This window comes from Dendropsophus ebraccatus, chromosome 7 (genome assembly GCF_027789765.1).
Source record: "Dendropsophus ebraccatus isolate aDenEbr1 chromosome 7, aDenEbr1.pat, whole genome shotgun sequence".
Classification (NCBI taxonomy): Eukaryota; Metazoa; Chordata; class Amphibia; order Anura; family Hylidae; genus Dendropsophus; species Dendropsophus ebraccatus.
The window spans coordinates 99,884,513-99,910,675 of record NC_091460.1 but is presented as its reverse complement, the minus strand read 5'-3'; the positions used below and the strand labels follow the sequence as shown (position 1 = coordinate 99,910,675).

Genomic DNA, 26,163 nt, shown 5'->3' with positions numbered 1-26,163 from the left:
CTGTGCTGGGGGTCCTGGCTGCACGTTTGTTTCTGTCCCTGTGCTGGGGGTCCTGGCTGCACGTTTGTTTCTGTCCCTGTGCTGGGGGTCCTGGCTGCACGTTTGTTTCTGTCCCTGTGCTGGGGGTCCTGGCTGCACGTTTGTTTCTGTCCCTGTGCTGGGGGTCCTGGCTGCACGTTTGTTTCTGTCCCTGTGCTGGGGGTCCTGGCTGCACGTTTGTTTCTGTCCCTGTGCTGGGGGTCCTGGCTGCACGTTTGTTTCTGTCCCTGTGCTGGGGGTCCTGGCTGCACGTTTGTTTCTGTCCCTGTGCTGGGGGTCCTGGCTGCACGTTTGTTTCTGTCCCTGTGCTGGGGGTCCTGGCTGCACGTTTGTTTCTGTCCCTGTGCTGGGGGTCCTGGCTGCACGTTTGTTTCTGTCCCTGTGCTGGGGGTCCTGGCTGCACGTTTGTTTCTGTCCCTGTGCTGGGGGTCCTGGCTGCACGTTTGTTTCTGTCCCTGTGCTGGGGGTCCTGGCTGCACGTTTGTTTCTGTCCCTGTGCTGGGGGTCCTGGCTGCACGTTTGTTTCTGTCCCTGTGCTGGGGGTCCTGGCTGCACGTTTGTTTCTGTCCCTGTGCTGGGGGTCCTGGCTGCACGTTTGTTTCTGTCCCTGTGCTGGGGGTCCTGGCTGCACGTTTGTTTCTGTCCCTGTGCTGGGGGTCCTGGCTGCACGTTTGTTTCTGTCCCTGTGCTGGGGGTCCTGGCTGCACGTTTGTTTCTGTCCCTGTGCTGGGGGTCCTGGCTGCATGTTTGTTTCTGTCCCTGTGCTGGGGGTCCTGGCTGCATGTTTCTGTCCCTGTGCTGGAGTCCCCGACTTTTCCTATGACTGTTTAGCGGCTCCTGTGTGACCTGTGCCCTCTCGCCGGCTACATCATCACCCTCCCGTGCCAGCATGACCTCATATCACTCCACTTATCCCTCTAGTCCCTGCAGCCTCAGCCACATTGCACAAAGCTTCATCATTACTGTGGATGCAGCGACCCTGGCAGATGTCTGTGTATTCTACATTAATGCAAAGTATTCAGGTGTTCACAGCTACTGTGCCCCATAATCCACACCTCACAGTCACTGCTGCCATTACCCCCTGTAATATCCCATCCCATAGCTGGCCCATACTACAGGCAGATCATTACATATCCCCTATATCACTGCACACTGGATTATCACCTTATGTGGCTTCTCAGGTGTATGAGTGCAGGTAGGCAGGGGAAGTATCCCGGTCCGCAGCACCTGTTCCTTCTTGATTCATGCAATTACTTTACTCTAATGATGACACATTCTAATGGTGCATTTACACAGGCAGATTTATCTGACAGATTTTTGAAGCCAAAGCCAGAAACAGACCCTAAACTGGGAACCAGTCATAAAGGAAAGACTGAGATTTCTTCTCTTTTCAAATCCATTCCTGGTTTTGGCTTCCAAAATCTGTCAGATAAATCTGCCTGTGTAAACGCACCATTATATCGATGTATTTACTGCCGCAGGTTTGACAGTGTGTTGGCTGCAGATTTAGCTGCAGTTTTATCTCTGTCCCTGGGGCTACAACTCATCCAGGGTTAAGGGGACATTAGCCTTAAAGGAGAACTCTGGAGATTTTCTTTTTTCTGTTCTCAAAATGAATTGGTGCCAGAAAGTTAAACAGATTTGTAACTTACTTTTAGAAATCTCCAGTCTTCCAGTACTTATCAGCTGCTGTATGGTCTACAGGAAGTGGTGTATTCTTTACAGTCTGACGCAGTGTTAGTAAATGCGGCACTGGTCACACATCTGCAATGCATACCATTTATTCGGGGAACAAAATTGTCCCAATTTCCAGGATTGAGGGCATTTCCAGAGGGGGAACCCCATCAATCATCTTCTTATTATCTAACATGTAAATGGGGAATAACAGCTGTACAGGGCAGGAGAAGTCTTCTATGGGGATTCGCTACTGCTCTGGACAGTTCCTGTCATGGACAGAGGTGGCAGCAGAGAGCACTGTGTCTGACTGGAAAGAATATGCCACTTCCTGCAGGACATACGGCAGCTGATAAGTACTGGAAGACTGGAGATTTCTAAAAGTAAATTACAAATCTATATAACTTTCTGACACCAGTTGATTTAAAAAAAATATAATAAAAAAGTAAAAAAATCACAAAAATGAATTGAATAAAATGAAACTATAAAAACCTCTAGGCTCACACTGTACCTCTTTATGTATCTGATTTCTTCATGTGGACATATAATATGGAAGTATTCTCCCCTAGAAGATATGTTCCCTTACATTGTCATTGTACGAGGGCAGTCAATAATACAGAAGTGTAGGGATTTGGAGGGATTAGGCCACACGTAGCAGAAGAGATCCCCCCCCAATCTGCAGTGAACCCACAGAGACTCTGCAGCAGAATATATGTAGGTATAAGTTAAATGGCTGAATACGGCTCCAATAATAATACATTTGGCATGTTCACTGGAGAACACTTTGTACGCTGCTCTGCAGATGACTTTCATTACAGTGAGTACTGCAGGAATGAATGTCCTCAGGCGTAGATCCAGAATAACATTCTTCTTTATTTTCCCTAATTTTCTTCATCCAGCAGGACAGTGGTGGGGTCACATGGAAGCTTTGTCTCTGTTTAAAACCACAGGGTGGACACAAAATTGTCACATCTGCAGCTTTATTGTTCTGAACGTTTTATTATTGAGGACAGCGCAGCTGTTACTGGTGACCGGCGCTGTTCAATGCCGCCAGACAGATGCTGACTTGTGGAAGAAAACCACACTACCCACACTGCAGTCATTGTGTACTGATGTTTGTCTGTAAAGCTGATCGTACACTTTCAGGGGTTATCTCATGAAGAATATTAAAGGGGTTCTTCAGCGCTACAAAAACATGGCCACTTTTCGCCCGCTCCTGTCATCAGATTGGGTGTGGTTTGAAGTGACTCTGTACCCACAATCTGACCCCCCAAACCACATGTACCTTCGGATAGCTGCTTTTAATCCAACATCTGTCCTGCGGTCCGTTTGGCAGGTGATGCAGTTATTGTCCTAAAAAACAACTTTTAAACTGGCAGCCCTGTGCGCTACGGGAGTGGCCTAGATTGTGTATGCATTAGGCTGCCATCCATTAGGAATGCTCCAGGCAGATGGGCTGGATCGTTAAAGTGACTGTACCATCAGGCCCAGGCAGAAGCACTGGACGCGGGCCAACCCACCCCCATGACTTAACTCCATTAGAATTAATGGAACCCTATCATAGAGGGGCTAGGGTTTCCTCCCACTAAGGGTGGGTTGGCCCGCCTCCAGTGCTTCAGCCTGGGCCTGGTGGTACAGTCACTTTAAGACACCTGTGCAAATGTTCAGCATGGAGAAAATGTTCCAGTGGCATTCCTAATGATGAAGAGGGTGGGGAGGAGGGACGGAGGGGTGGTGCAAAGTTAGGGCACAGATACTCTCGCATCACCTGCCAAACGGACCGCAGGATAGATCTTGGATTAAAAGCAGCTATGCGAAGGTACAAGTGGTTTGGGGGGGTGAGATTGTGGGTACAGAGTCGCTTTGAAACTCAGTTCCATTGAAGTAAATGGAGCTTAATTGCAAACCACACCTGAACTGGAGACAAGAGTGGGGGATAAGTGGCCATGTTTTTGTAGCGCTGGATAACCCTTTAAGGTGGTAAAGGAGCCTCCATCTACTACATTTAACTGTGCGTACCTCCCAGGGATAACAAAAATCATAGGGTGAGGCACTGTTGCAAAAAATTTTTTCAAAAGGGTTGTGATCACAAGCAGTTTTGCAATATACTCTATGTTTTAAAACTTCTATATGTTTAAAGGTACAAACTCACCTGGTGGATCCGCAGCAAGTTTCTCGCTGCGAATTTACAGCGACACCCGCTGCGGATCCCTGCCCTGTACACATATGGGCAGACAAACTCGCAGCAGGATGCACATCCGCTGCGAATTTTTCCGCAGCCCGCCCCGTTAACCCCCCGCCGCCGGAGTCTATACTTCACCTGGTCCCCGTCACGTCCCACTCGGCCACTCAGTGCACTGCCCCGCCGCAGCACACTGATTGACTGAGCGGGACGTGAAGACATCGGGAGCGCTGAAGCAATCCAGAGCAGGGACCCGGTGATGTATACGCTCCAGCCGGCGAAACTAGCTGCAGATCCGCCCAGTGAATTTGTACCCTAAATCACTGTTATACATATGGCCACTAGGTGTCTCCCTTCACTACGTATGTAACCAGCTGCTGCACGTCCACAATCAGTAGCAGGGAATCTTGGGGGGTGCTTGCACTGTATGGTCAGCTCTCCTGTCACACAGCAGCAAAACTTCTGTAACCACACAGTGACCTTATACAGTGACCTTATACATAACAAAGGGCATTGTGTAGCTGGTACAATTAGTAAAAGGATATAACGTAATTTGCCCTCAGTTGATATACAACCTGCATGATGAACAGGTGTCATTCCTAATGTGAGCGTACAAAGGAAAGGGACTTCCTGTGCTTGGTCTCTTTTTTTTTTTTTTTTTTTTTTAACAGAGAAAAGAACAAATATCAGCACGAAGGGAGCATGGAGCACAGTTTGGCTGTATGTATAACACCGATTTAAACATAGAAAACATAATAAATAAAGAGATTATATTGCAAAACTGCTTGGGATCACAAACATTGTTTATTTCTTAAAAAAAATAATTTTACAATGGGTATGTTTTTTTCAAGGGTAACTCCAAACTACATTGGATGTTTGGAAAACATAAACTCTGTCCAGAATGTTAGATTGTATCATGTGTTTCTTGGATTTAACTTTACCATGTTATCTTTTCTAGGTCCTTTGTGAATATGGGATGGTTCATGTTACATCGGATAAAAGTGCAGGCACTGGCAGTGCCAAAGATTACTGTATTCTATTCAACTCAGACTGGGCCCACCTGCCTCATGACCTTACCAAAGCTGTGAGTACATCTTTCCTCCTTACCCATATGGCAGTGGGATAGGCCTCCTTTATATTGTGTCAGCGGGTGTTCATTTACCAGGAAACTGCCAAGATATCCGGTAAATGTATCCCCAGCGTGAACTGAAGGAAGCCTCTATTTAAGTGGTGTATTATGGGTGTTTTGGCAACAAGGAATAGCACAGTAGCCATAATTGGGTACTTTGCCAGAATTCTTTTTTTTTTTTTTTTTAGATCAGCTGGCGTCAGAAAGTTATACAGATTAGTAAATTACTTTTGTTTAAAAATCTCCGTTCATCCAGTACTTATCAAGTGCTGTATGTCCTGCAGGAAGTGGTCCTGCTGCCACCTCTGTATCAGTCTGGAAAGAATATACCACTTCCTGCAGGACATACAGAAGCTGAGAAGTACTGGAAGACTTATGATTTTTTTATAGAAGTAAATTACAAAAACTTTGACTCCAGTTTTAAATCCTCTTTTTTTCCCTTTTAACTGCTCCTTATGGAGGCATCTGATGAGAAGAATATACTGTGGTATACACTATGGATGGCACTGTGTGATGTCTGTCAGACTTGTGTGATGGGAAATCCCTTGTCTTTGTCAGAATGACGCATATGGTTTTTTGTTTATTCTTCTACATATATTATTGGTTTGCTTTCCCTTCTTTCTGATTTAAAGTCCAATCTGTTTTCTTCATGTCACGTTTACAGTTTAGGGTCACACACTTTTTCAGCCTGTAGTCACACCCCAGTACTTTACTTAGTTAGACTGTTTCCATGATTAGAAAAGAAATGCTTCTTTCATCCAAAAAGAGTGTCACACCTGTCTCTAGGTTTGTAGTCTATTACAACTCAGCTCTATTTACTTCACTGTAATTAAAGGAGTACTCCGGTGGACCGATTTAATAAAAAAAAAAAAAACAAACCCACAGACACACATAGCTAATATACTTACCATCCCTCCGGTGGCGATCGCCGTTTGAATCTCCCGCCGGCTGCGTCTCCATCATGTCTGCCCGCCGTCCTCAGACCTCCCTCACTTCCCAGTTGCGAAGCAGTCAATGGGAGAGAAAAGACTGCTGGTACGCATGTGTAGCGGCAGCCCTTTCATTGGCTGAAGTAGATCACATGGCTTCTAGCTTACTCAGCCAATCAGGGCTGAGCAAGCTGTAAGCCATGTGATGCGCTCCAGCCAATGAAAATGCTGCTGGTGCTCAAGAGAACAGGCCCGCCCCCTGCTCTGAAGACATGGACCCAAGACGGTGCCCTGGAGAAGAGGATGGAGTCAACAGTTATTTGGTATGTATACTCTATTTAACTACCAAAGGGGGGGGGGGGGGGGAGAGATAGCTTATTGCTGCGCATTACAAAGTTACTTTGTAATGTGTGTTAATTAAGCGTAAAAAGTAAATCACCATAGTACTTCTTTAAGCTGCAATACTACATACAAACTGAGGACAAGAGTGGTGCTGTTTTTGCATTACAAAGTTACTTTGTAATGTGTGTTAATTAAGCGTAAAAAGTAAATCGCCATAGTACTCCTTTAAGCTGCAATTCCGCATACAAACTGAGGACAAGAGTGGCGCTGTTTTTGGGAAAAATTCTAAAAAAAATTGTTTTTCTGATTCTGAATAACTCCTTTAATGATGCTTCCAGGTTGAAGGTAGATGGAGCAGTGTTGGCTCACATGCATGGTTCTCCATATTCACTTCAATGGGAGTTACTTAACAGCCGAGTATGGTAGCTGCTGCATTGGGTACTGATGATTATATAACTTTTTTTTTTTTTTTTTAAAGGCCTTGCTCCATCTTCAGGATCAGACCACATCTGTGCTTTGCTCCCCTTCGGACGTTCCAGATGGTGGATTTAGTAACCGTATTCCCATGGTAATGAGAGGAAATTGTACTTTTTATGAAAAGGTACGACTGGCGCAGATTAATGGTGCTCGTGGATTGCTGATCGTCAGTCGGGAGAAGCTGGTGAGTTACGGTGCTAATCTGGTCGGCTATTCCATAGGTAGAAAGCATTGCTGCTGTTAATATAAGACAAGAAATCCATTATATAATATAATAATCCATTACTGATACTTCCTGATGATTTAGTATTGTTTGGTCTTTCATTCTAAAACACTGCACGGTGAGAGGAAACTGCATGCTGGCTGCTACTTCCAACGCAAGTGCCATGTAGTGGTTTCTTATATTAGAATAGGACCTCAGCAACTATGTCACTCAGTGTGTAGTTGTGTCTACTCATGTAAGAACAAAATGTCTTGGATCTTTATGGTGCGTACACAGCATCAAATCTGCTGCAGATCTGCTGCAGATCCTGTAGGTGTGAACGCACCCTTAAGGAGGAAAAAATCAAAGCAGCTGGTGTCAGAGAGTTATGTAGATTTGTAAATTACTTATCAGCTGCTGTATGTCCTGCAGGAAGTGGTGTATTCTTTCCAGTCTGACAGTGCTCTCTGCTGCCGCCTCTGTCCATGTCAGGAACTGCCAAGACCAGTAGGAAATCCCCATAGAAAACCTCTCCTGCTCTGGACATTTTCTATTGTATTTGATAGCAAGTATACAACATCATAAAGCATTATTTTACAGACCCCGTATCTGTATGTTGCAGTTTGTAACGGAAAGTGTAAACAGATCCTTATACTCACTTAGGGCTTCAGATCAGTACATGCACAGACATGCACTCTTAGCAAGACACTATCATGGCTGGCTCCTTAGCAGCAGGAGTAGTGATTATTATATAGCAACAGTGAGAGTATTATATAGCAGCAGTGATTATTATGTAGCAGCAGCAGTAGTAATTATTATATAGCAGTAGTGATTATTATATAGCAGCAGTGAGATTATTATGTAGCATCAGCAGTAGTGATTATTATGTAGCAGCAGTGAGATTATTATATAGCAGCAGTGAGATTATTATATAGCAACAGTGAGATTATTATACAGCAACAGTGAGATTATTATATAGCAGCAGTGAGATAATATTATGTGGCAGCAGCAGTAGTGATTATTATTTAGCAGCAGTAGTGATTATTATATAGAAGCAGTGAGAGTATTATATAACAGTAGTGATTAGTATATAGCAGCGGTGAGATTAGTATATAGCAGCGGTGAGATTAGTATATAGCAGCAGTGAGATTATTATACAGCAACAGTGAGATTATTATATAGCAGCAGTGAGAATATTATATAGCAGCAGTGAGATTATGTGGCAGCAGCAGTAGTGATTATTATGTAGCAGCAGTAGTGATTATTATACAGCAGCAGTGAGAGTATTATATAGCAGTAGTGATTATTATCCAGCAGCAGTGAGATTATTATATAGCAGCAGTGAGATTATTATATAGCAGCAGTGAGATTATTATATAGCAGCAGTGAGAATATTATATAGCAGCAGTGAGATTATTATGTGGCAGCAGCAGTAGTGATTATTATATAGCAGTAGTGATTATTATATAGCAGCGGTGAGATTAGTATATAGCAGCAGTGAGATTATTATACAGCAACAGTGAGATTATTATACAGCAACGGTGAGATTGTTATATAGCAGCAGTGAGATTATTATACAGCAACAGTAAGATTATTATACACTCACCGGCCACTTTATTAGGTACACCATGCTAGTAACGGGTTGGACCCCCTTTTGCCTTCAGAACTGCCTCAATTCTTCGTGGCATAGATTCAACAAGGTGCTGGAAGCATTCCTCAGAGATTTTGGTCCATATTGACATGATGGCATCACACAGTTGCCACAGATTTGTCGGCTGCACTTCCATGATGCGAATCTCCCGTTCCACCACATCCCAAAGATGCTCTATTGGATTGAGATCTGGTGACTGTGGAGGCCATTGGAGTACAGTGAACTCATTGTCATGTTCAAGAAACCAGTCTGAGATGATTCTAGCTTTATGACATGGCGCATTATCCTGCTGAAAGTAGCCATCAGATGTTGGGTACATTGTGGTCATAAAGGTATGGACATGGTCAGCAACAATACTCAGGTAGGCTGTGGCGTTGCAACTATGCTCAATTGGTACCTAGGGGCCCAAAGAGTGCCAAGAAAATATTCCCCACACCATGACACCACCACCACCACCAGTCTGAACCGTTGATACAAGGCAGGATGGATCCATGCTTTCGATGTTGTTGATGCCAAATTCTGACCCTACCATCCGAATGTCGCAGCAGAAATCGAGACTCATCAGACCAGGCAACGTTTTTCCAATCTTCTACTGTCCAATTTCGATGAGCTTGTGCAAATTGTAGCCTCAGTTTCCTGTTCTTAGCTGAAAGGAGTGGCACCCGGTGTGGTCTTCTGCTGCTGTAGCCCATCTGCCTCAAAGTTGGCCGTACTGTGCGTTCAGAGATGCTCTTCTGCCTACCTTGGTTGTAACGGTTGGCTATTTGAGACACTGTTGCCTTTCTATCAGCTAGAACCAGTCTGCCCATTCTCCTCTGACCTCTGGCATCAACAAAGCATTTCCGCCCACAGAACTGCCGCTCACTCGATGTTTTTTCTTTTTCGGACCATTCTCTGTAAACCTTAGAGATGGTTGTGCGTGAAAATCCCAGTAGAATAGCAGTTTCTGAAATACTCAGACCAGCCCTTCTGGCACCAACAACCATGCCACATTCAAAGGCACTCAAATCACCTTTCTTTCCCATACTGATGCTCGGTTTGAACTGCAGGAGATTGTCTTGACCATGTCTACATGCCTAAATGCATTGAGTTGCCGCCATGTGATTGGCTGATTAGAAATTAAGTGGTAACGTGCAGTTGGACAGGTGTACCTAATAAAGTGGCCGGTGAGTGTATAGCAGCAGTGAGACTATTATATAGCAGCAGTGAGATTATTATGTGGCAGCAGCAGTAGTGATTATTATGTAGCAGCAGTGAGAGTATTTTATAGCAGCAGTGATATTATATAGCAGCAGTGAGAGTATTATATAGCAGCAGTGATTATTATGTAGCAGCAGCAGTAGTGATTATTATTTTAGAAGCAATGAGAGTATTATATAGCAGCAGTGATTATTGTGTAGCAGCAGCAGCTGTAGTGACTTATATAGCAGCAGTGAGATTATTATGTATCAGCAGTAGTAGTGATTATTATGTAGCAGCAGTGAGTATTATATAGCAGCAGTAGTGATTATTATGTAGCAGCAGCAGCAGTGATTATTATATAATAATTATTATTACTATATATATATATATATATATATATATATTATATTATGTAGCAGCAGTGAGATTATTATATAGCAGCAGTGATTATTATATTATTATTATTACTATATATATATATATATATATATATATATATATATATATATATATATTCATATTATATAGCAGCAACAGTGATTATTATGTAGCAGCAGCAGTGATTATTATATAGCAGCAGCAATTGCTTGAGCTATAAGTATAAAATAAATGTGTATGGTGGAAATGGTTCTTCATTGGATCACTTCTATAAGGCTGGAAAAAAATGTTAAAATGAATTCCACTGTGGATTTATTAGTTTTTTCACATTATGAACTCTCAGATGTGTCTAACAGCTCATATATGAAAATACTATGCAATGCATCCATTCATAATATTTACAGGGGTAGTGCGGCGCTAAACATTTATTCACAAAATAACACACATTACAAAGTTATACAACTGTAAGTGAATGGCCCCCTTCCCCGTGTCCCCTTCCCCCCCCCCCCCCCACCACCCCGGAAGTGTGGTGCAGTATACTCACCAGATCACTGTCGACCCCGGCCGCCATCTTGAGGGACGGCTGGAGAGGTTCGGCCGGCCTCCCGAAGATGTCGTCATTGTCCCAAGATGGCGGCCGGGGGTCGACACGAATGTGGTGAGTATAATGCACCACACTTCGGGGGTGGGGGGGAACACGGGGAAGGGGGCCATTCACTTACATAACATAACTTTGTAATGTGTGTTATTTTGTGAATAAATGTTTAGCGCTGCACTACCCCTTTAATGTTTACTGACTAATTTTTAAAATATAAGACAAAGTAAAATCTTGAGTGACTTAAGATATAAGGTATTGGGTCACCAGTACAGAGAACATTCAGTGACAGCGATCAGTGGCTGATCGTGTCTTTTGGTCCTGCCTAAAGATCATTGTCCGCCTACCATGCATAGCTTCGTGCAATTGCGATGCACGGCCGACGATTGATTGCTGTGTAAAAAACAAAGCAAAAATCTCTTACATACCTTTTAGCGCTCCCGGTGTTCTTCTCACTTCTGCCCGCTTACTGCCACAACTGCTGAGGATTCTACTGGCCATTACTGGCTATTGACGTGACAGGCCGTGTGATTATTGATAATGTGGTAGTTTGGCATTCTATGCAAATTGGTAGCCTATATGTACATTCCAGTAACTACTTAAGTTTATAGTACCCCCACTACATGAGTATTAAGAATCTTAAGAACTATACAGGTATGTTTTTATACAGTGTTTTGTAGCATTGTGGGTAAGCACATTTACATTATTTCCTACGGTAGACACTGCTCGGTTCTCAAACTGCCATCTTGAACCAATTAAAGGAGAAATCCGGCGAAAATTTTTATTAAAGTATTGTATTACCCGCCAAAAGTTATACAAATTATCAATATACACGTATTATGGGAAATGCACATAAAGTGCTTTTTTTCCCTCCACTTACTACTGCAACGAGGCTTCACTTCCTGGATAACATGGTAATGTCACGAACCGACTCCCAGAGCTGTGCGGGCTGTGGCTGCTGGAGAGGATGATGGCAGGGGGATGCTCAGTGTCGTTCCAGTGCCCTGTGTCCCCCAATGTCCCTCTGCCTCTCCAGCAGCCACAGCCCGCACAGCTCTGGGAGTCGGGTCGGGACATTACCATGTTATCCAGGAAGTGATATCACCATGTTATCCAGGAAGTGAAGCCTTGATGCAGTAGTAAGTTTAGGGAAAAAAGCACCTTCCCATAATAAGTGTATATTAGTGATTTGTATAACTTTAGGGGAGGGGCAATCCAATACTTTAATAAAAATTTTCACCAGACTTCTCCTTTAAGTTCTAGAACAGAGGTACAACTGTGTGTATATATGTTTTTATATGGTTGTAATAACGCAACCTAGCAGATCAGTGCTCGTTTACATTAGTGATCAAGACGTGTAATACAGCCCTTACATTCAAGGACAACTCCGGCCAAAAGTATTTTTATTATGTTATTACTTATGGAAAGTTAGACATACTTATGGAAATGCACATATACTGCTTTTCCCCTTAAAGGGGTGCTCCAGCATGGGGGCACTTTCTGGGGGGGACCGGGGAGGAGGTGGCTGAAATAAAAGACGTCCACTCACCTCCCCGGTTCCAGCGGCGGGTCACTCATCGCTCCGGTCCCCGTTCCCGGCCGCTTCCTGGTGTCTGACGCCACCCGAGACGCTATGTCTCAGGGCCGCTCAGCCACTCAGTAAAGGAGGCGGGATCCGAGCGGACTTCAAACGTGTGTATTTGCTGTGATAAAGACGGTTACGTTGAAACGCGTTGCCATACACACAATTTTACGTGGACTTTTATTCTTGTGTCTGTATCAATAAAGGTATGATATTTTATGGGATTGTGTGCCTCGGTTTAACTTTTTTGGCCATAGACTGAGTACAGCCTAGCAAGCTCCTAGGCATCGGGTGCACCTCCCTACATACCGATTGGGATACCAGGACAGGTATGCATTGAGTTATATATACGGCATATATTTTGGTTGTAGCGATGTATCTTTTTGTTTTCTCTTTGCTGTTGTCTTGACTCAGTAACTCAGTATTATTCTTATTTTTATGTCACTCAAGTTTTATATTTCTTGGTCAGTAGAGACTGAATATAAAGAATAGATGCATGGCATACTGCTAGGACTTCTATGATTTTGAAAACCACCTAGGCAACATTGATCTTGGTGACCTGATTATTTGTATCTGTCCTATTAGTGTTAAAGGGGAGCTCCAGATAAGAAAAACTTGTTTTCTATTAAAAGTACATTAAAAGGTATATAGATTTGTCTATATAATGTATTACCGAATCTGTGCGGTTCTGCCACACTGGTAGCTGATAGAAATCCAGGAAGTGGGGAAAAAAATGGCCTCTGTGCCAATTCACGTCTCCTGTTTCTTCTGCTATCCCCCCTTAGGAGACAAATATTCCATGCCTCTGTCTCACATTGTGTGTGTTTTCTGAGGACAGGCTAATGATGCAGACAGGGGGCAGGGCGTGATGTCACAGGAGGCTTGGCTGGATCCTCCAATCCCCTGAGTGATCCATCATCTCTGACTAGCTAGAAACAGGTGCAGCACTAATTTTACTGATTGTGATGGGTGGGGGACTGATGATTAGCTGAAGGAAAGCATTGCATTCTGGGAACTGATCAACCCGGAAGGACAGGAACACAAAACAGTACAACCCCCCCCCCCCCAAACAAATGGATTTTTGGTAGTTTCAAAACTGGGATAGATAGGTAAGTAATGCTACATGCTTCTGCAGAAGTTTCATTTTTTTAACCTCTGCCTGGAGTTCCCCTTTAATGGGACCTAAATTGTGAAAAAAAAACATTAATAATGGTATTTAATAAATAAATGACATATTCTAATATTTAGGTCCCTCCTGGAGGTAACCATAGCCAGTATGAGGAGATTGACATCCCGGTGGCTCTTCTTAGCTACACAGATATGCTAGATATCAGTAAGGTAAGAAAAATTCTCTCAGAACAAGTGTTAAACTTGCATGGGAACTCGCAGTATGTGGCCCAAAGAGGTGTCAATAGAAGTTGTTTCCGCAGTATTTTGGCGCGGGGGGGGGGGGGGGGGTCTACTCTTCCTATTCATGAGCTAACGGCTGTTGATGGTATATGGGTTTTTGATTGAAAAAAAAAAATGATTCATGTTTTTCAAAGGAAGAGTCAGTCATCTGACCTTTTAAAAAAATAATAATAATAAAAACTGAAAGAAAACAGGCACAAATAAGCAGCGACTGAAGGTGGAAACTAGGGATAACCCGAACCCGAACCCTCGGAAATTATTCCCGCTGTCTGCCCTCTCCGTGGAGAGGGTGGATTACAGTGGGAGGACCGCCTGGAAAACTGGGATACAGCCATAGCCATAGGCTGTTTCCCAGTTTTCCAGGCGGTCCTCCCGCTGTATCCACCCGCTGCACGGAGCGGGCAGACATCGCGAATCTGATGCCAAGAGTTCAGGTTCATACGAACCCGAACCTCAGCAGATTCGGACCATCCCTAGTGGAAACATTTGGAAATGTCTACGGGTTCCAGACTTTAGGCAGACATTAAAAAGTATTTCCACCCAATAAATAAGCCAATAAATACTGTTAATTCAGCAGGAAATGAAATACAATGCTGTAAAATCAGCCACTATGGGGGAGAATTATGAACGCTGCAGCCGGGACGTACGACAGGAAGAAGGTGCAGATTCGCCCCCTCTTCCTGGTATACGCCTGCCATATCCCCTGCTTGCCCAATGGCCAGGCAGGGACAGAGCGACAAGGCAGGAAGGAGACATGGACTTCTCCCGCACCTGACTTAAGTCTGCTCGCAGGTGTAAATCATGGCAGAAATCAGGCCGGATTCACTGAAAGGCATGCACCTGAATGCAGGAAGTGATGTCATCTGTCCTGCACAGCCAGGCCCAGTAAAGATGAATGCTGATTGGCCAGCAGCCGTAGACGCCCCTGTACACTGCTGTAGATGAGTAAATTAAAGGCTGTATTAAAGGGGTTACCCAGTGCTACAAAAACATGGCCACTTTCTTCAAGAGACAGCCCCACTCTTGTTTCCAGCTTGGGCCGGTTTTTGCTGCTAAGTTCTATTGAAGTGAATGAAGCTTAATTGCAAATCACACCTGAACTGGAGACAGAGTCATGTTGTCTCTGAAAGAAAGTGGCCAACACGGCTCTTGTCTCTAGTTCAGGTGCGGTTTGCAATTAAGCTCCATTCACTTCAATAGAACTGAGAAGCAAAAACCGGACCAAGCTGGAGACAAGAGTGGGGCTGTCTCTGGAAGAAAGTGGCCATGTTTTAGTAGCGCTCGATAACCCTTTTAAACAGCACGATGTTCCATGGGAAGCGAGTGGCAACCTGTCAGTTCAGCGCTCGCTTTCCCCTTGTTCCCTTCTCTATACCTGTCCTATTACAAGGACAGATAGCGAACTGGAAGGGGCTGCCCTGAACGTTCCTTAAAACAGAGTGATGTCCAGCAGACTGTCACTTACTTAATCGTGATTGTTCAGCATGTTGAACGACCGCGATCAGCCAACATCATTGCCTCTCAGCATGCGCTATTACACTAAACTATTATTGACCTGAACGGTCTGTAATCGGCCAAGTAAGGCCTATAATTGTTTGGTGTATCTAGATGGCTGGATATGTGAAATTAAAATAAAAACTACATAAGGCAAGCATTCACTATATACTTGCTGGAGGTTTTATTTTTTCAATGACAGATACACTTTAAAAATAATATTTACATTTTATGATTATTTTGTCTTCCTAGTACTAAGCCTGTGAACATGAAAGGACTATGTAAAAGATATCCATAATTTTTAAATAATTAGTATTATTATATTTGATTGAATTCCAAGAATTAGGGGACAATCATAGGAGTGGAATCATAGACTTCCCGGCATCATGTATTATAATGATGCCGGGAGCTTTGAAACCGTTTAAAGATCTTTCTTTCAAATCAGCTGGTTTCAAAAAGTTATATAGATTTGTAATTTACCTCTGTTTTACTTATCAGCTGCTTAATGTGCAGGAAGGGATGTATTCTCTCCAGTCTGACACAGTGCTCTCTGCTGCCACCTCTGCCCAAGTCAGGAAAGGTCTAGAGCAGCAGCAAATCCCCATAGAAAACATTTCCTGCACTGGACAATTCCTACCATGGACAGGGGTGGCAGCAGAGAGCACTATGCCATACTGGAGAGAATACACTCCTTCCTGCATGACATACAGCAGCTGATAAGTACTGGAAGTTTTTTAAATAAAAGTAAATTACAAATCTGTATAGCTTTCTAAAACCAGTTGATTTGAAAGAAGAACCTTCAGGCTACTGTACTGACACAGCCGTACAGCTATACCTTTTATTCACACGTTGTAACAGTGCGGCTGTTTTTGCGGCTGTAATTGTGCGGCGGTATTTTTGGTGGTTCGTGTGTATGCTTGGAAGTATAGGATATATATAAAATAGGGGGGACCCCTATGCGTTTTTTTTTTAAATAAATAATTTAAAAAAAACGCATAGGGTCCCCCCTATTTTTATAACCAGCCGGGTTAAAAACCAAACGACAGCAGCCTGGTAACACCAGGGTGGGAAGAGCCATTGGTTTAGGCCCTCCCCAGCCTAAATCTTACCAGCCTGCTGCCGCCCGGTCCAGGAGCGCCAATTTTGACGCTCCGGGACCACTGGCACCCGGCTCTTCCCAGTACCCCTGGTGGCATTGGGTACTGGGGTAATAATGGGGGGTTAGTGTTAGCCATTTTATACCGGCTAACACTAGGCCCCAACTTAGTAATGGATTCCGTCTATTAGACGGCTTCCACTACTAAGTCTATAAAGTAAAGAAATAAAGACAAGACACAAGTTTAAAATATTTTTTTATTCAAATAAAAACACCCCCACACCCCTCATTGACCATTTTATTAAAAAAATTCAAAGAATAACCGCTGGTCATCGACGTAGTCCATGGAATCCGACGTAATCCCCAGGATGCCGATATCTGAAAAACAAAAAGGGAGAAACACACAAAAAACACACAAACAGGAGCACAACACCCATCATTGTGAGCGGTGTTGTGCTCCTTACAGTATGCAGCATCTTTACAGATCGCTGCTTACAGTCTGACCTCCAAGGGGTTAAGGGAGGATGTATTGCATCCCCCTTAACCCCCTGGGGGCCAGACTGATGTCAGACTGCACCCATCCCAGCAAGGAAGGGGTTAAGTGACCCCCCTTCCTTGCTGGGAGGGGTGCAGTGCCGGGGAGGGGGTGGGGAGAGCTCTATACTCACCATCCGATGTCCCGATGTTGTCTCTTCGCTGGTCCGCAGCACAATGAAGTCACTGTGCTGCGGACCGGCTCATTATATGTGCGCTCAGCCGAACAGCCAATCAGCTGAGCGCACATATAATTCTAAATGTTTCTTCTAATAATGCTATTGTCACAACATAATTAGAAGAAACATTTGATGTTTTCATTAAAGTAAAGTGATGATTAGTACAGAATGCTCTATTGCCGGCATATGAATTACCGGCTTATAGAGCTTCCTGTACTAATTAATATTTAATTAATAAAACACATTTTCGTTGAAATAAATACAGTTTCTTTGTTCAATAATTTAATTCTAACGAATCCATCATTGTGCAATTAAATATACTGTCAAAAAATAAATATATATATAAATATACATTTATTTATATATATATTTATTTTAACAGTATATTTAATTGCAAAATGATGGAATCGTTTACATTTAATTATTGAACAATAAAAGGGACTTTATTACACAGAAAATGTGTTTTATTAATTCAATATATTAACCATGAGAGACATCGGCTATAGTGCAGAGGATCGCAAACCCCGGTAATAGCAATTCATGTAAACTGTTTCCCTGCTTTCCCAGATGCATCCAGAGGTGTTTCCATCACTTTCTTAACATTTAATTTCTTATTTTTAGTTGAACCAGATTTCCAAGTAAATGACCGTATGTTTTGAGCCGCATGTCTATTTTTTCCCACGGCCGGAGTTTCACCCGCACATTTACAGCCGCATAAAAAAAACAGCCGCACAGTTACAGCGTGTGAACCCAGCCTTACACTGTATATTTCTGAGATTAACTGAATAGATATGTTATAAAGTCAATCATTTTAATGAAGTGTATGTAAGACAAATTCCAACCTGTAATTGTGTTTCTTCATTTCTGCACGTTTGTCTTAGACATTCGGTCGTTCTGTAAAAGTGGCAATGTATGCACCAAATGAGCCTGTTGTAGACTACAACATGGTCATCATTTTTATAATGGCTGTAGGAACCGTTGCTACTGGTGGCTACTGGGCTGGAAGCAGAGATGTTAAGAAGTAAGTAACGCTGTCCTTTTCAGGGGGTGAAACTCTTTATTGTCCAAATTGGTCATGTCTTCGTTTCCACATATTATTTTGCGAGGTACAAATTATTCAAAAAGGTACAGCGCCCTAACGGGGACGTCCAAACAAAAACCGCTTAGGACTAATCCATCCAGAATAAAAGGGTGCAATAGGTCTAAGTCCACATAAATAATGTTGTGTCCAACACACCCATCATTCACTTCTTAACATAAAAGTGAAGTATATCTAGTAAATCACTCCGGAAAGAGATTTAAGTATGGCGTGACAACAGCGCGTCCCGCAAACTGGTGTAACGGGTTGTGGTATAATTCGTGTCAGGTGACAGATTCCTCACACCTTACTGAGTTTAGAAGGACACCCTCTGCGTTTAAACACAATGGAGGAGATTTATCAAAGGGTGTAAAATTTAGACTGGTGCAAACTGCCCACAGCAACCAATCACAGCTCAGCTTTAGGCTCTGCTGAACCCTTTGATAAATCTCCCCCAATGTGTTCATAAGAGATGACAGTATTTACCAGTCCAATCCATTCCGACAACGCAGGAGGCCTAGCATTCATCCACTTTAATGCAATTGCCTCCCTAGCTTAAAATAATACTTCCATTAGAAAAATCATTTGGTGGTGTGTCCACAGCATTTGGGGGAACGATCAATAGGGCGCTGTAGTAGTGCATCCAACATATCCAATACCCCTCCCCAAAATGTGCTAATAAGAGGACATCCCTAGAGCATGTGAATGAAGTCAGAGCATGGATGCTTACATCTATGACATTCTGTCATGGGACATCTGCCCATTTTATGTAGTCTTACCAGGATCAGATAGCACTGATGGAAAATGAACAATTGGGTCAATTTGTTATTTATAGCAGGTGACACCATCATATGAGAAGCCAAGGCTTCTTTCCAATCCTCTTTTTTTTCTTTTTTCACTAGTTTTTCACTTTTCAAAAGTTGAGTATACACACCTTAACTAATGTAGTTAGTATGTGTGTGTGTGTGTGTGTGTGTGTGTGTGTGTGTATTTATATATATATCTATATCTCCAAAACCTAATATATATAAATCTTGTTTAAACGGGGAGATGTGTGGCCGATAATAATCAGCTGACAAGCGAGCGTTTGCTTTTTACAAGGTTAAGATTATTGGGTAAATAAGCGTTTCTAGGAACTCCTATTAACAATAATTGGCCCAGGTACCAGGGCCTTTAAGGGAAACACCAGCAATCCCATGAAAAAATAAAATACAAATGCACAAAAAGCATATAAGTGCATTCCCCAGTTCCCCCACAGATTGTCTGACACCTTTCCTGCTTGTCTACACTACCCCTAGCTTCAGATTCAAACTTTTACAAATGATCCCAGTTTTCCATCATGGCACCTGGCCAGAAAACTACATCTCCCAGCATGCATTGCACCTCAGAGCCAGCTGCTAGGTACCTACCCCTGTCTTGTAGTATCTGCCCAACACTGGCTCCTTCTGCTTAACACAGTAAACACATTATCTGTCGGTCTATCCCTCTATGCACCCACCATTCCATTTACATAGATTAGAGAAAGAAGTATGCTGCTCATGAGAGGCAGTTGTTTTTCACCATTGGCTAGGTGTCCTTAGATTCAATATGGGCTTGCATGCATAAGATAAAATGAAGTGCAATATTAAAGGGAACCAATCACCTGCTTGAGTGAGTGTGGTTTGGTCCCAGAACCTTATAGCTGCCGGACACGACATCTCCGGTGGGGAAGCAATTTCAAAGTATCCATCATTAATCCTCCCGATGCCCGGTAAATGGACATGGGAGTGGAGCCTCCTCTCTCCTCCTAACTACTCACAATTGATTGACAGCCTGAGCGTTGGGCTTTGCGTTGGTACTGGGGCCAAGTCACACATTCTCGGAGAGGATTGGTTCCTTTTATACATTCATATTCAGTTCACTCTACTTGTCTGATGCAAATGTTACATAAGTGGGTCTTTTTTTTCAGGAGCTATATGAAACACAAGAGGGATGACGGAGCAGATAAGAAACACGACGATGAGACTGTGGATGTCACTCCCATTATGATCTGTGTGTTTGTTGTTATGTGCTGCTCAATGTTGGTCCTTCTGTTCAACTTCTATGATCGTTTAGGTAAGACGTTTCTACCCTCTGCACACACACAACTTGAAGTGTACTTGTCTTGTGCATCTTGTTCATATGGCACATGCATGGAATGTGCAGATGCCTAGGATTTTTCAATGGCAACCCAAACTTCCAGCAACAGCTGCGTCTGCACATAGAAGGTTGGGAGTCAGAAGCATGATAGGTACACTTTAAAAAATTTAATTTATATTTTTTTCTGCCCTTACGCTGCACCCTTGATGCACCTTTGAATTGGCAGTGTCACTTAAAAGGGAGTCAGTCAGTTGTAATTCATGTCTTAAACTGCTGACACTGTCAGATAGCGCTTAGGTCGAGGAGACTTCTGGTACCTTTCATATGTCTGTCTTTACTTTCAGAACATAGAAAAATGCTTTTTATGCTCCAGTGAAAAGTGTCAGAGAGGCTTTCCTGAGCTCCTGATGTGCTACAAGCTGGAATATCACTTAGTTACCACTCCTATACCTGACCCTGTATTATTGACAGTCAGCTGTAAGCTGGATGGGGGAGGGGAGAGGTGTTACAGCCATCAGAAGATTAGGAGCATGGGAAAGCATCCCTGCCACTTTTTACTGGGGAATAAAAGCATTTTTCTACTTCTGGCACATTATATGGGGGTGCCCTCCCATTAGAAAGTTTTGGGAGGGAGTGCTGAAAATGCTAGAAGATATTATGTCGGTGGTAGTCCCTTATGATCCCAAAATATGCCTATTTGGTATTTGGAGGAAAAATGGACATACCACCAAAGAATATTCCTGAAAGAAGCTATTCATGGCAAGAAAAACAATAGCATATCGGTGGATGGATAGCGGACCACCAACTGTACGGAAATGGAAGTCTTTAGTTAATACTATATATGTTCGTTACCTATAAGAATAGGGGGTGCACTACTAAATTTAACAAGGTCTGGGATCAGTGGTGTGCTTCCCCGGCCACTAATTATTCGCCTAACCAGTACATGAGAGCGAGGGATACTATGTAAATATGTTATATGTCCTCTTCTTGTTTCGGATACTGTGATTGGTACAAACTTCATTTTCTATGCCCAACCCTATCTGCTATGATTGCTCCTTTTGAGAGGGGAGTTGGACTGACCACGCTCCAGAGCCGTTTTCCATCCCGTTGGAAGTTTCCAGCAGACTGTTTAGGATTCATCTATGCTGTATGTACGACATCTTTCTTGCATTACAAGAACCACTGCATATGTATGTTTGTAATTTACTGGATGTACATACTTCAATAAACCGAGTTTAAAAAAAAAAAGATGATTTCTACATCTTGGCAGCACAGACAGATATATAAAGGGTACCAGGTGTCTCCTTGGCCTAAAAGCATTTAACAGTGTCGGCGGTTTAATCTTTGAATTGCAGCTGACAGATTCCCTTTAATATTACATGTGTTTTGCTTAATCTGTTAATGTTTCTTCTCTTATGCAATGTTTCTTCTCTTATGCACAGTTTATATAATCATTGGAATATTCTGCCTGGCTGCATCCATTGGGCTATACAGCTGCCTTTCTCCATTTGTTCGCATAATTCCATATGGGAAATGCAGGTAAGCAAAGAGAGGTGTTATCTCTTGTTCTACATGGACAACTGTTATTGTAGGATAGAGTATTGATATGATTCTCCACACTGGTAAATCCAAACAATTCTCAATGTTTTTATTGCTAAATAAAGGCTGAGGCTGCAAGGGGTTTTGCCAATAATGTATACTTGCCTATCTCTCTCCCCTGCTGCTGGCGGCTCCCGGGGCGCCTGCTTTATGCTGCTTTCAGCGTTTTTAAAACATCCAATGATATGCCGCTCAGCATTCACTCTATACTGACCGGCCATTTCCTATGGGAACGGGATGTTATGAAAACACTGACAGCGGGACAGGTAAGTATATATTACTGACTTGCTCCCCCTGGCAGCATGGCTATGTATGAATTTTTCATAGAAAACCCCTTTAAGGCAGTAAAATAATTTACTTAGCTACTTTTTATTCTTTTTTTATTAGAATCCCAGAGAATAATTTGCCTTATTTCCACAATCGCCCACCTGTCTGGAAGCTTCTTCTAGCAGGCTTCTGCATTGCCGTCAGTGTACTATGGGGAGTGTATAGGAATGAAGACCAGTAAGTATTTTATCTGTAACAGCAGAGTCTGGGAAACTTCTGTGATGATGTTCTAATATAAAGTTGTTGTTTTTTTTTAAGGTGGGCTTGGATCCTTCAGGATATTCTTGGCATAGCTTTCTGTCTCTACATGTTGAAGGCAATTCGCCTGCCCACATTTAAGGTAGGTATCAAGATTACATTTGGAATGACTGGAGTTACTAATGACTTTTGTGGTACTAGGAATCCATGTATAGTATAAATATTGCTATAGAAAGCCATTTCCATTTACCATTTGTAATTTATTTCTATTTCAAAATCTCAAGTCTATTAATACTTATCAGCTGCTGTATGTCCTGCAGGAAATGGTGTATTCTTTCTAGTCTGACACATTGCTCTCTGCTTCCAATTCTGTCCATGTCAGGAACCATCCAAAGCAGAAAAGTTTTTCTATGAGGATTTGCTGGTCCTCTGTACAGTTCCTGACATGGACTGAGGGGGCAGCAGAGAGCACTGCGTCAGACAGGAAAGAATACACCACTTCCTGCAGGACATACAGGGGCTGATAAGTACTGGGAGACTGGGGATTTTTTAATATAAGTAATTTACAAATGTGTATAACTTTCTGCCACCATGTGATTAAAAAATAATTTTTTCCCACCGGACTACCCCTTTAACTATTGTGAATCGGAACAATCCTAGACTTATAGCCCTCCTCCTCTTGTTGTTTTTAGTGTAGGAAAATTTATAAATACATTTCTGGCTTTGGCTGCAAAATCTGTCAGATAATCTGTCCGATATCTGTGTGTGTAATAGGGGCCCTAAGTCTTCATAAAACTAAAAATTCCATCCACGGCTTCAATAAAATTATGGTAGTTTTATTAGGACATTACAAAACAAAAAAATAAAAGATAAAAACACGCCGACGCATTGCAGCGTTAGAACCCCTTAATCATGGCATATGTATGTGGGTAACTCACAGGTTTATATGTGTATGTGATGTGATGTCCCGCCTTGGGATAAACACGCCCCAGACAAAGGAGAACGGGAGCAACTGTATCGAGTAAGGTCACATGACCATTAACATCCATTTGTATAACATCATAGAATACAAATGAAAACAAATACACAAATTGCTAAAAAGAAACAATAAATGATAAAATAAATAAACATTTGAAAAAATATATATATTTTTCATTAATATATGTAGTACAAATCTGACTTGTAGTTTCCTTTCGGGTATCAAGTGTTGAGGTTAAGAATCCACAGTGCCTCCCTCTTGCATAACCCCTTCGTGCTGCAGCTAATTTTTCAAAATCTGACCTGTCTCACTTTATGCTCTTATAGCTCAGTCATGCTTTAACGTATGCTAGCGATTCTGAGATTGTTTTTTCGTCACATATGGCACTTTATGTTAGTGGCAAAATTTGGTCACTACTTTGTGTGTTTTTTGTGAAAAACATCAAAATATCATGAAAAATTAAAAAAATTTGAATTTTTTTGAACTTTGAAATTCTCTGCTTCTAAAAAAAGAACGTCGTAGCACATAGTAACTAATTTAAGTCACATTACCAATATGTCTTCTTTATTCTGGCATAATTTGGTAAACATATTTTACTTTTTTAGGGTGTTATGGGGCTTAGAAATTTATCAGCAAATTTCTCAATTTCACGAGGAACAGGAGAGAAATGTCACCCCAATATATGTAACGCAGGTTCTCCTGAGTAGAACGGTACCCCATATGTGGGCATAAACCACTGCATGGGCACACAGCCGGGCTCAGAAGGGAAGGAGTGCCAATTAGCATTTTCAGTGCAGATTTTTCTGAAGTTTCTGAGCGCCAGGTGCGTTTGAAGAGCCCCTGTAGTGTCAGCAGAATAGATTCCCCCCAAAAGTCACCCCATTTTGGAAAGTGCACCCCTCAAAGAATTCATCTTGGGGTGTGGTGACCATTTTTACCCCACAGGTATTAGAGGAAAGTATTCAAAATTGGCCAGTAAAAATGAAAAGCTCGAATTTTTCCAATAATATGTTGGTTTAGTTTGAAATTTCTCAATTTGACGAGGAACAGGAGAGAAAACGTACCCAAAAATCTGTAACTCAGGTTCTTCTGAGTAAAACGGTACCCCATATGTGGGCATAAACCACTGTATGGGCACACAGCAGGGCTCAGAAGGGAAGGAGCGCCAATTTACTGGAGCAAAACCGCAGCTAGTAATGGTTATTAGAATAGCGCAGTTACTAAAATAAAATAAAAAAAATGAGATTACAGGTAATGTGGGGTGGTTACGGACAGTCTGGGGTGGTTATGGGCAACATGAGGTGGTTACAGGTAACCTGGGGTGGTTACGGACAACATGGGGTGGTTACGGGCAACGTGGGGTGGTTACGGGCAACGTGGGGTGGTTACGGGCAACGTGGGGTGGTTACGGGCAACGTGAAGTGGTTATGGGCAACGTGGGGTGATTACGGGCAACGTGGGGTGGTTACGGGCAACGTGGGGTGGTTACGGGCAACGTGGGGTGGTTACGGGCAACGTGGGGTGGTTACGGGCAACGTGGGGTGGTTACGGGCAACGTGGGGTGGTTACGGGCAACGTGTGGTTATGGGCAACGTGGGGTGGTTACGGGCAACCTGCAGTGCTTACAGACAATCTGGGGTGGTTACAGACAATCTGGGGTGGTTACGGGCAACGTGGGGTGGTTAGGGGCAATGTGGGGTGGTTACGGATAAACTGAAGTGCTTATAGGTAATCTCGGGTGGGTACCTGTAATCTGTCATGGTTACCGCAATCTGGAGGGGGTCATTGGCAATTTGGGGTGGTCAGAGGCAACCTGCGGTGGTCAAACGACGTGGCGTGGTCAGAGGCGACGTGGCGTGGTCAGAGGCGACGTGCGGTGGTTACGGGCAACCTGCTGTGGTTACGGGCAACCTGGGGTGGTTACAGGCAACGTGGGGTGGTTACGGGCAATGTGGGGTGGTTACGGATAAACTGAAGTTCTTATAGGCAATCTGGGGTTAGTACCTGTAATCTGGCGTGGGCACCGCAATCTGGAGGGGGTCAGAGGCGACGTGTGCTGGTCAGAGGCGACGTGTGGTGGTCAGAGGCAACGTGCGGTGGTCAGAGGCATCGTGGCGTGGTCAGAGGCAACGTGTGGTGGTTACGTGCAATCTGGGGAGTTACATGTAATCTGGCGTGATTACGGGGAACCTGGAAGGGTTACAGACAATCTGGGATTGTTACTGATAAACTGAAGTGCTTATAGGTAATCTGGGGTGGGTACATGTAATTTGGGGTGTTTACGGGCAACGTGCGGTAATTACGGCCAACGTGCGGTGGTTACGGGCAACGTGCGGTTGTTATGGGCAACGTGCAGTGGTTACGGGTAATCTGGGGGGGGTTAGGGGTAATTTGGGAGTAAACTGCAATTATTACTATAATAAAAACTGTGTGTTTTATTTTTTTGGATGTTTGTCACTTTTTGTACTTTACACATTCATTTTCACTGTATTACTATGATTACTGTGATATTTTCTATCACAGTAATCATAGTTCAGTGACAGAGACCAAATTGGTCTCTGTCACTTTAAATTTTCAGAGCTGGCTGGTTGTGGAGCGCATGCGCACTTCATAACCAGCCAGGACGCCGAAGAGGAAGGAGCTCCAGGATCAGGTAACGTATAAGGGGTAGGGGGGGGTGACTGGGGGACGGGGGTGGGGGGCGACTTGGGGGGTGACTGGGGGGCGGGGGTGGGGGGCGACTTGGGGGGTGGGGGACATCACTTTTTATCCCCTGTCACCAATCATTC

General features: G+C 43.2%; 1 protein-coding gene across 4 annotated transcripts in view; it reads left to right on the top strand.

Moving 5' to 3' along the window:
* The window catches only part of SPPL2B (signal peptide peptidase like 2B), a 54,889-nt gene that overhangs the window by 995 nt on the left and 27,731 nt on the right, over positions 1-26,163 (top strand). For all 4 annotated transcript variants that reach the window (XM_069977964.1, XM_069977963.1, XM_069977965.1 and 1 more), the window contains exons 2-9: positions 4,854-4,979; positions 6,774-6,956; positions 13,611-13,700; positions 17,957-18,096; positions 20,102-20,247; positions 21,714-21,810; positions 22,258-22,374; positions 22,456-22,537. In XM_069977964.1, coding sequence (XP_069834065.1) covers positions 4,854-4,979; positions 6,774-6,956; positions 13,611-13,700; positions 17,957-18,096; positions 20,102-20,247; positions 21,714-21,810; positions 22,258-22,374; positions 22,456-22,537 — 981 coding nt within the window. The remainder of the gene's footprint in view (positions 1-4,853; positions 4,980-6,773; positions 6,957-13,610; positions 13,701-17,956; positions 18,097-20,101; positions 20,248-21,713; positions 21,811-22,257; positions 22,375-22,455; positions 22,538-26,163) is intronic.